The 10,463-nt window shown below is 47.0% G+C and overlaps 1 protein-coding gene across 1 annotated transcript; it reads left to right on the top strand.

Annotated features, from left to right (window-relative positions):
* The first annotated feature begins 6,813 nt into the window (after nucleotides 1–6,813).
* LOC121439942 (ribonuclease P/MRP protein subunit POP5-like) lies at nucleotides 6,814–9,294 on the top strand. Its single transcript, XM_041640567.1, has 2 exons — nucleotides 6,814–6,904; nucleotides 7,582–9,294. The coding sequence occupies exons 1-2, from the start codon at nucleotides 6,814–6,816 to the stop codon at nucleotides 8,184–8,186; spliced, it is 696 nt and encodes a 231-aa protein (XP_041496501.1). The 3' UTR covers nucleotides 8,187–9,294.
* Nucleotides 9,295–10,463: the final 1,169 nt, after the last annotated feature.

Genomic DNA, 10,463 nt, shown 5'->3' with positions numbered 1-10,463 from the left:
AAAACAGGCGCTCAATACACAGCTGAGGTGACTAATTATTACATTGTAGCGGACACAGCTGCCTCAGGAGCCCGACAAAAGCACTGAACCAATCTGTATTGTTTTTATTGTTGGGTTTTTTTCTTTAATTATTTTGTTTTTGTATTTTTGTCATACTTCTGGTTCTTAGTTTGTTGTGCTTGGGTTTCTTGTGGGGATTTTTGTGTCTGTGTGGTTTCTTGTTTGCCCATTTGTTTATTTGCTTGTTCATTTGTTTGTTTTGAGACAGGGTTTTCAAAGCAGCCCAGGCTTTCTGCAGATTCACGATGAAGCTAAGGATGGCTTGGAGCTTCTGCTCCTCCTGCCTCTGTCTCCCAAGTAGGATTAGAGGCATGTACAACCACACCAAGTTTATACAGTGCTGGGATTGAACCCAGCATGTGGGCAGACATTCTGACAACTGAACTCTATCTACAACCTCTGTTTTGGGAGATTTTTTTTTTTTTAGAAGATCTATACTATAGTTCAAGCTGGCCTAGAACTCGCTATATAGCCCAGGGTGGCCTTAACTTATCCTCCTGCCTCACTTTCCCAAATGCGAGGATTACAGACATTAGCCACCATCTCCTGTCAGTCCATACTACTGTTGCTTTATTTGTTTGATATTCTAAGGAAGGGAACATGTGTACCATGGTGCCCATGTGGGGGACAACTTTTGAGAGTTGGTTCTCTCCTTCCAATGGGTCCCAGGGTTCAAACTCGGGTCATCGGGCTTGCTTGGCGCGTACTTTTGCCCCACTGAGTCATTGACACCAAAGTTAAAATCTTGATCTTAAAGCCAGGTGGTGGTGGCGCGTGCCTTTAATCCCAGTACTCAGAAGGCAGAGGTAGGTGGATCTCTGTGAATTCAAGGTCAGGCCTGGTCTATAAGAGCTAGCTCCAGGACAGGCTCCAAAGCCACAGAGAAACCCTGTCTCGAAAAACCAAACCAAACCTAAACAAAACAAAAAAAACCAAAATCTTGGTCTTGTTAAATTTCCATATCAACTTTTGAGATGATGGCTGAAGCAACGCCATTTTGCCCTGATTGTGCCCTAACAGCATTTGTATCTGCTCCAGAGCTTTTCAACCCCGAACCCAATGGACAGTCATGTCCACCTTGGCAACGCATTTGAGACTGTCCATGATCCTAAGCATGAACCAGATGTATAACCAAAGCAAAATGTTACCAGGTGCCTTCTGGGAAAGGAGAGGAACTTGGGATGCATGTAGGTGCTCGGGGGGGATGCCAGCAAGACACTGAAAAAGTTGAACACACAATACAGAGGGAAGCCACACGGCAGAATGTAGATTAGTAGAAGCAGGCTAATTTAAGATGTAAGGGCTAGTTGGGAACAAGCCTAAGTAAGCAAAAGGCCAAGCTTTCATAATTAATAATAAATCTCCATGTCATCATTTGAGGCCTGGCAGTTCCAAGGAAAGTCCGCCTACACCCCCTGCCTTTGTTCTGAAATTAAAGCTGGGTACCACCGTGACTGTTTTATACCATGCTAGGCGTTAAACCCAAGACTGAGCCGCTACTCCTGGTTTCTGCAGAGCTGGGTATCAAATCCAGGCTTTGGGCATTCTAGGCAAGCACTCTATCGACTAAGCATATCCTCTGACTTACTTCTTTCATTTGTACTTTTTATTTGTTTGCTTATGTATGTTTCGGTGTGGGTTTATGTCCATATGTAAAAGGCAGTGCCCATGTTCAAGAAGATGGGAAGTGTGAAAGAGCCTTTATGGGATGAGGGCAGACACACCCGTATTGATAACAACTCATAACTGTGGCTCATATGTGTAATCCTAGCACTTGGGAGACTGGGGCAGGAAGATTCCTGCAAGTTCAAGACCAGCCCAGGGTACAGAGTGGAACTTTGTCCCAAAAAGCTGAAAGCAGGGCTGGAGAGATGGTTCAGTAGTTAAGAGTGCTATTTCCAAAAACAAACAAATCAACCAAAAAGGAGTGCTATTTCCAAAGGGTGCAAGTTCAATTCCCAGGATCCATATCAAGTAGCTCACAAAGGGCCTGTAACTCCAGAGCCAGGGAATCACCCCCACTCTCTAAGAACACCCATACTCCTGTGCACATACCCACACACATATACACGATCAAAATAAAATAAAGCTGGAATCCATGACATTGAATTACATTCTCTAAGCAGCACAAATTAGTTCTGAGAGTTAGCTGTTGCTTTTTTTTTTTTTTTAATGCCACTTGGTAGAAAAAGGAGTGGTTCATTCCCAACAAGCTGTTTGTACCCAAGATTTAAAGGCTTACTACATCAACACAGACAATTAGCTTAAATCGAAAGCCTCTTGTACAATATCCAGAAAAGGGCGTTATTGGAATGAAAATCTCCTGAGAACAGCTCTGCTGATGCACTGGGCAGGTGCTGATTGCCAGGAGGCATCAAGGCATCCAACAGGATTGGATGACATCAGCATGAGTCTCACTGTGTGTCAAAATCGCATGAGGTCATTTCACACTAATCAAACGGGTGGCAGGAGAAAGGTGCCATTCAGCGTGTATTACCTCAACCGCCAACAAAAGGGCTGGAGACCAAGGGCTTAATGAATCTAACCAAACAAGGAGAGCAGTGGCGGTTGTGCCGTTAAGGCTCTATTACTTCTCTCATGGGCCCTAAGGCAAGTTCTCCAAAGTGATTCTGTGGTCATTAAAAAACTTTCCTGCTTTCAGCTGCGGAGTTCTTCTCATTGCAGACACTGAGCAGTTGTTTCTGGGTTACTGAGGTGGGGGGGGAGCATTGGAAACCTTCATTATTGGGCTGCAAAAAATGTTAGTAACGCACCTCAAATTCTGTCCAAGGGCAGATATCCAATGAGCTAGAGAGTGTGAGTGTGTGTGTGTGTGTGTGTGTGTGTATGCATGTGTGTGTAACTGTGGCTATCTATATAAACCCAGTTGCGTTTTTGTTGTTGTTGTTGTTTGTTTGCTTGTTTTCCTGAGCCATCCACCAGCCAAGCATTCACACTATCCCAGTAGCCCGGGTCCTACTCACTTTTAAGGAGGGGTCCATAAAAGAATCATAAAGGACTGTGGAGGGGAAAGACCAAACACTGTGATTTTTTTTTAAGCTGATGGGTGGGTTCTGAGCAATACCTTCAGGAAGGTAGGTCTGACAGTCATCTCTAAGATGGTTTAAACAGGAAGGCGAAGGTTACCAATAACAATGACCTGGTCTTGGGGTGTGTCTCGGTCGATAGGGTGCTGGCCTAGCGTGCATAGCCCTGACTCTGATCCTCAGCTCCACGTCAGCCAGATGTGGTGGTACACCTCTGTAAGCCCAGCACGTGGAGGGGGAAGACGGGAAGGACAGTAAATTTAAGCTCAGTCTTTGTCCCATAGTGAGTTCAAAGCAGCTTGGGCTACAAGAGATCTGTCTCAAGGTGAGAAAAGAGACAGCGATGTGGGGAGATCCACGAAAACTGTGTTATGAGCTCCAGAAAAGTATGGATTTACAAAGGATAATTTCAAAGATTTATCTATTTTTATTTTGTATTTTGCCTATGTGTGTGTGTGTGCATCATATGTGTCTTGAAGTCATCTTAGAGACCAGGAAAGGGCATTAGGAACCCTGGAGCTGAAGTTACAAATGGTTGTGAACTACCAAGAGGGTGCTGAGAATCAAACCCAGGTCCTCTGGAGGGGAAGCCAGAACTCTTAACCACTGAGCCTTCAGTCCTGCGCCCATGAAGGATGCTTTTAAGATGGCCCACCCTGAGGCAAAAAAAAAAACAAGGAACGATGAGAACTTTGCTTTTCAGCTTGGGCATGTGGATGGAGAAGTGAAATCTTAGGATCGAGGAGATGGAGGGATGGCATGTTTGATATGGGGTTGGGGATATGCGAATTAAAGAGGCAGGTAGGGTAACTAGATAGAGACCAAACACAGAACCCAGTCCCACTCGCCCACTGTCTGCTCGGATGGAAAAAAGAATGAGGGGACATGCTTCCAACCGGAGGACCATAGAAGGGTCCAATATGTTGATGGCCGATTCCAGGATGTCACAAAGGTTGGAAGGCAGGCAGCGATGGGATGCAGACTGGAATGGGGTTTCTCAAGCTTCTACACGCCTCCATTTTTCTCAAGTGGAAGATGCAGAAATACATTACTAACCACTTAATTGCTGATGAAGATGAAAGAGGTTGTGAACAGAATTTATTCAGTGTGTGGTGCACACGGTACTCAGTGTATAGCCTTACAGGCAGTCAGGCAGAGCGAATGGTTAGCTAGTGGACGCGTGGATAGGAAAGCAGTAGCGGGCAGGGGAGGAAGTACAATGAAGGGCACAAAGGCATGTGTAGTCTAGAGGTAGGGATGAGTTCAGGTCAACCCCCTAAACCAAATGACAGCATTAGCATCAGGCACTTGTATGCCTGATATCTATGCTTGTCAGCAGGAGAGCTGGAGGGTTTAAAGATACATCTGGGGGTGGCTGTGCATGCAGGATGATTGCTGTGAGTCTGAGGTCAGCCTTAGCTACACGATGAGTAATATGCCATATGGGGATACACAGCATGACCCTGTCTCAAAAAGGTACTCAAATAAATAAAAAGTAAAGATACATCTGGTTACAAGAATAAACTTGGGAGCTGGTGAGATGGCTCAGCTGGTTCAGCCCTTGGAACTCACATAGTGGAAGGAATGGAGAGACTCTGGCAGGCTGTCCTCTGGCCACACACATTCTGTGGCTCATGTGCCAACACCACCTCCACCCCCAATAAATAAATAAGTAAATATTTGTTTCATAATAAGAAACTTGGTAACTGGGTGGGGTCCCTAAGTAATCGTAACAGAAAGAATGACTGGGCCTCACTCTGCTGATGGGGGTCCATGCAGAAAGACCTCCTGAGGTAGCACACTGGCCTAGTCTCAGACACTGAGGAAAGAGTGAAAGATGCATCTCAACTGCCACTGCGCCTCCACCTCTCTGCCGATTCTCTCCCACACTCTGGTTCCAGGCCAGGCTCGACACCTAATATAGCATCAAACTCAGGATGTGGGAAGGAAGCAGACAGAAGAGAAGAGGGGCAGAGGTGGTAAAGCCCATCACCAGAAGACCAGATACATGGCCTTCAGTCTCAGGGCAAAACCAACATCCATGGTGGATCTCAGGAAACTGAATAGTCTTGAGCCAAGTGTGACCTCACCATTAATGTGAGACATTGTACAGAGAATTACATGGTCCTAAAGACAGCTCAGCTCCAGTTACAAGACCCTGGTCCTGGCTAGGGTATGCATGCTTGCACTCACAGGGCAAAGGGGGTAGAAGTAGGCTGGACTTACAACTCTGGAGCACAGTTCACTCAGAATAGTAAATTAATCTAAGACAAGAAATAAACAAAACAACCCTTCTTTTTTCATTTATCAATAGATAAAACCTCAGTTATCTCAGGCTAGCCTGAGAATGATCTTGGACTATTTAGATGAGGATAACCCTGAACCTGAGGACATCCTTGAACTTCTGATCCTCCTGCTTTGCTCTTCCAAATGGGGTTAAAGGTGTGCACCCAACAGCAGGTGTGCTGGGGTTACAGGCATGCACCCCGACAGCAGGTGTGCTGGGGTTACAGGTGCTTACCCCAACAGCAGGTGTGCTGGGGTTACAGGCATGCACCCCAACAGCAGGTGTGCTGGGGTTACAGATGCACACCCCAACAGCAGGTGTTCTGGGGTTACTGATGCACATCCCAACAGCAGGTGTTCTGGGGTTACTGATGCACACCCCAACAGCAGGTGTTCTGGGGTTACAGATGCACACCCCAACAGCAGGTGTTCTGGGGTTACAGATGCACACCCCAACAGCAGGTGTTCTGGGGTTACAGGTGTGCACCCCAACAGCAGGTGTTCTGGGGTTATAGGTGCACACCCCAACAAGTGTGCTGGGGTTACAAGTGTGCACCCCAACAAGTGTGCTGGGGTTACAGGTATGTACCCTAACAAGCAGATTGTGGTGTGATGATGGACTGCAGGACTCCAAGGGTGCCAAGCAAGCTCTTTACCAACTAAATTACATCCACAGCACCCTCCCTGTCCCCAATCCCATTTTGAATTGTTTAATGTGAACTGGCACCTTAGTTGCTGGTGTGGCCCTCAGAAGCATTTGGGGGCTCACGTGACATTGTTAAAGCTTGGGGAAAGTAATGTTTTCCTGAGAGGAGGCCCTTTCCCTCTTGGTCTCTCACTCCTGCCTCAGGCTGGTGAAGGGTGGTGAGCTCTGGCTCTGGATTTTACTCCTGGTCATGCAAAGTCAAGCATTCATTACTTTGGATCCTGACATCTATTTAGTCATAAAACTTTTAAAACCATAGGGTTATACAGCAGGTGCATACATATCCCTAAGCATTGGAACCCAAACATCCACCCTCTGCGCAGCACCTACCTGAGACACTAGGAGGCAGTGTTAGCCAGTCATCTGTTCCTAAGGCTCCAGGCAAGCATGAAAGGAACACTTCTTAATTGACCATACATTAGCTTTAGGCTGTAAGAGAAAAATGCAAAGATACTTCTAATTGCTAACATATAACTATAAATCCTAAGATAAAATTGTGCTCACAAAACAGACTGAAAGAGAGGCCAGTGTGTGGCTGAAGGAGAGCTGGAGAGCTTTGATTGGTTGATTGATTGATTGATTGATTGTTGATTGACTGATCCAGGTAAAGTCAAGGGGCAATACAACCTGGTGCACCAGCTTTGGTTCCATCTGAGTCCTTTGGCCTGGAGCTCAGCAGCTTTCCTTTGCGGCAAAAAGGAAATAGAAGTGAAAATGAAGAAAGCAGTCAAGAGTAGCGCTCAACAGGGCCACCCATCTGAGATTAGCACAGATCTCAGGAGCAGTTCTGGGCACCCAACAGCAGGTGTGCTGGGGTTACAGGCATGCACCCCAACAGCAGGACCGTCCCTCCATGTCTCACTTATGGAGAGATCCAGGACTTGTAGAGATACTCCTGAGTTCCTAAGATGAACAGAGAAGAGCTATGTCAGCCCCAGTAGACTGTAGAATAGATAAGAGGGACGATCGTTCACGTTTGAGAAAGTAGCATGAATATCAGTCCATGCCACAAGATCTCCAGGTCCGGGAGGCAGAGACGTGAACAACCCAGCTGCTCTAAAAGGTGGTACCCCAGGCATTTCAGGCAGTTCCGGGGACCTTGGGTAAATTTACATATTTCTGTCTGGAGAGATGAGTTAGAGCTACCTGTAATACTAGCACTTCAGAGGTTGAGGCAGGAGGATGACTTTGAGTTTGAGGTCAGCCTAGGAGGGGATTATATCTAAAATGACAAATCCAGCTCATTTGAAGATGTGCGGCTCAGAGCATTCACATCCGAATTCCACCTCCCTCTCTTGGGGGCTGTGTCTCTTCGGAGTCTGCCTTGCATCTCTAAAATGGGGTTAATGTGTAGACGACACAGATCATCTATGAACAGCATTCACCATAGTAGCAAGCCATGTGGAAGACGCTTGTCAGATACTAGCTGGTTGTAATAGTGATTATTTTGATGATGCTTGTGGCACCGTGAGGACGTTGCAGCCCAGACAGCTCAAAAACTACCAAGAGAGGCTTCCCCCCCCCCCCCCCCCCCCCCCCGCGCCCTCGCGGCGGGGTCGCGTGCCCCGGTCGCGCTCACCGCTGCCGTCTGCCGCAGGTACCTCCTGTGCGAGCTGGTGTCAGAGGACGCGCGCTGCCGCCTGAGCCTGGACGACCGCGTGCTCGGCGGCCTCGTCCGCGACACGATCGCCCGGGTGCACGGGACCTTCGGCGCCGCCGCCTGCTCGGTGGGCTTTGCAGTTCGCTACGTCAATGCCTACACCGGAGTAGTGCTACTTCGATGCCGAAAGGAGTTCTACCGGCTTTTGTGGTCAGCTCTCCCTTTCATCACGCATTTGGAGAGCAAAGGACACCGGTACTCGTGTTTTCTCAACACACTGCACGTGGGAGGTACAATTAGAACCTGTCAGAAATTCCTGATAAGGTACAACCGGAGACAGCTGTTGCCGTTGCTGCAGAATTGCACTGATGAAGGGGAACAGGAAGCCATTAAGAAGTCTTTCTCGATAAGCCGTCTACTGGAGAAAGAGCCGTCCGAAGAGCTCTCAGACATTGCTGGTGAGGACGCTGCGGAAGCAATAGAATGACCCTGTTTCCAGGCCCACTTGTGGGACCAGGAAGTTGGAGTTGGCAGCAGCGCCCCACAGTTCTCCAAACTATGAGCCAGAGCACAGGTCATGGCTGCCTTTACCATCCATGGTCCTAGAGGCTCTGTACAGAAGTTTCCTATGTAACCACTGAGCCGAGTGGGTGGAATAAATATTCTTGGCTTCCAAAGCAACATTCCTAAACTACATAAAGTATATAATTCATGCTTGGCCAGGTCTCTGCTATCACACTGGCCTTGAATGTGCTTCCGTGTGGTACTAGATGAATTTTAAATATTCCTAGTCCCTTAATATAAGAATTCAGGCATGGTAGTACATGCCTTTAATCCCAACACCAGGCTGGCTGAGGTAAGCAGATGTTTTAGGCCAGCCCTGTCTACAGAGTGAGTTCCAGAACAGCCACAATTACAGAGAAGTGTTGGTGAGGAAGACTCGTGTGAAGCAGAAATACTGGTGACTAACCACCAACTACAATGACATAATCTAGGGTCGGCCCAGTATATTTTGGGACTGCAGACACCAGGATACCCGCCTGACCACTGATCCGGCGGCTTGATAAGAAATGTAGCTTTCAGCTGGCCCAGTGAGGCAGGATAGCACTTGGGAGGATTGCTGGCTTGAATGCGGACGGTTCCCAGGTGGCGGGACTGTCTGGGAAGCCTACTGTTCCCAATTAGCTCTCTGCCTCCTGCTAATGGATCAAATGTAAGATGCCAGCTACTTCTCCAGCACCATGTCTGCCTGTCTACTGCCATGCTTTCCGTGATGATTATGGACTCACCCTGTATGGTGGTTTGAATAGGTATGGCCCCTGTAAACTCCTGTATTTGAAAGCTTGGTCATTAGGAGTTGTGGCCTTGTTGGAGGAATTGTGTCACTGCAGCAGCAGGCTTTGAGGTTCCTGTGCCTCAACCTATACCTAGTATGGCTCACAGTTGCTTCCTCTGCCTGTGGATCAAAATATAAAATTCACAGCACCATATCTGTTGAAGCACTGCACTGCCATGCTTCTCACCACGAAGATAATAATGGATGAGACCTGAAACTGTAAACCAGACCCAATTAAATGTTTTCTTTATAAAAAAAAAAAAAAAAAAAAAAAAAAAAAAAAAAAACTACCAAGAGATAACTCCAGAACCCATCCCAATGGCTGCAGTTCCGGTGTTTTGTTTGTTTGGTTTGGTTTATGTGTGCTCGTGTCTATGTATGTGTGTGTTCGCATGAGTGCGGTGCCCACAGAAGCCCGAAGATGTCAGATCCTATAGAGCTAGGATTCTGGGTGACGGTGAGTGGCCTGATGTGAGTGCTGGAAACAAGTTCCAGACATCTGTGAAGTCCCCTTAGCCCCTGAGCCCTCCTCCTAGCCTCCCACCTGCACTGTAATAAATGGGTGAAAGTTTGCTCATCCAGAGTTATCCTGCTGTGATCCCTGGGTCATGGCACAAATTATTTAATGAATATAAATCTCAAAGCAGCTGCATTTTGCAGCACTCTGAGGAGCAACGCTTAATTAATGTGGTAGTTCATTGACTTCCAGTTAATAGCTCACATAGGGAGAGATATTATGTATTTATCTTCTTCAGTGCTGACTTTCAAATCTAGGGACTTGCATATGCCAGGCAAACTCTCTACCACTGAAGTACACCAGTCTTGGTTTACTGTATTGTTTTTGTTGTTGTTTTGTTTTTTTTAATTTTATGGTAAATTTTACATGTATGTTTGTGTATGTATGTGTCTCTGTGTGTACATGTGTGTGTGTGCATGTGTATGCACCAGTTTGTGTTCAGAGGCCAAAAGATGGTGTTGGGTGTCCTCTGTCTATCTTAGGGGTTCTCTATCTATCATTCTCTGCCGACTTTCTCTCTCTGAACCCAGGGTCTTCTCAGCTCAGCTTGAAAGCAGCAAGCCCCAGCCACCCTTATGTCTCCGCCCCCTCACAGCTGAGGTTACAGTGTTTGCAGAAACACCCAACTTGTTTTGTGGGTGCCATTACATTCTCCCCACACTCTGCTGATTCCTTTGCTCTTCCCAACCTCCCAATCCACCCCCTCTCTCCTCCTCCAATGGCTGCTTTGACTTCTGGAGGCAGGTTACTATTTGTTTTTTGGTTTTTGCTTTTTGTTTTTGCTTTTGAGAAGCCTCACTGTGTAATTCTCCCTGTTCTGGAACTCCCAATCCTCCTGCCTCAGCCTCCAGAGTTCTGGGCTACAGTCCTGAGCCACCACCACCTGGCTTCTGAGTGTATTTTAATTCACA

This window comes from Microtus oregoni, unplaced genomic scaffold (assembly GCF_018167655.1).
Source record: "Microtus oregoni isolate MIOR12 unplaced genomic scaffold, Mior012 000064F_ref0000363, whole genome shotgun sequence".
NCBI classification, from domain to species: Eukaryota; Metazoa; Chordata; class Mammalia; order Rodentia; family Cricetidae; genus Microtus; species Microtus oregoni.
This window is presented reverse-complemented; position numbering and strand designations above follow the sequence as displayed.

What these genes read in the sequence shown, in the direction of transcription:
- LOC121439942 (XM_041640567.1), top strand. Translation starts at nt 6,814, where the DNA reads ATGAAGAAAGCAGTCAAGAGTAGCGCTCAACAGGGCCACCCATCTGAG. An exon ending in TTCTGGGCACCCAACAGCAG is followed by an intron (nt 6,905 to 7,581) that starts GTGTGCTGGGGT and finishes AGGACGTTGCAG; the next exon opens with CCCAGACAGCTCAAAAACTA.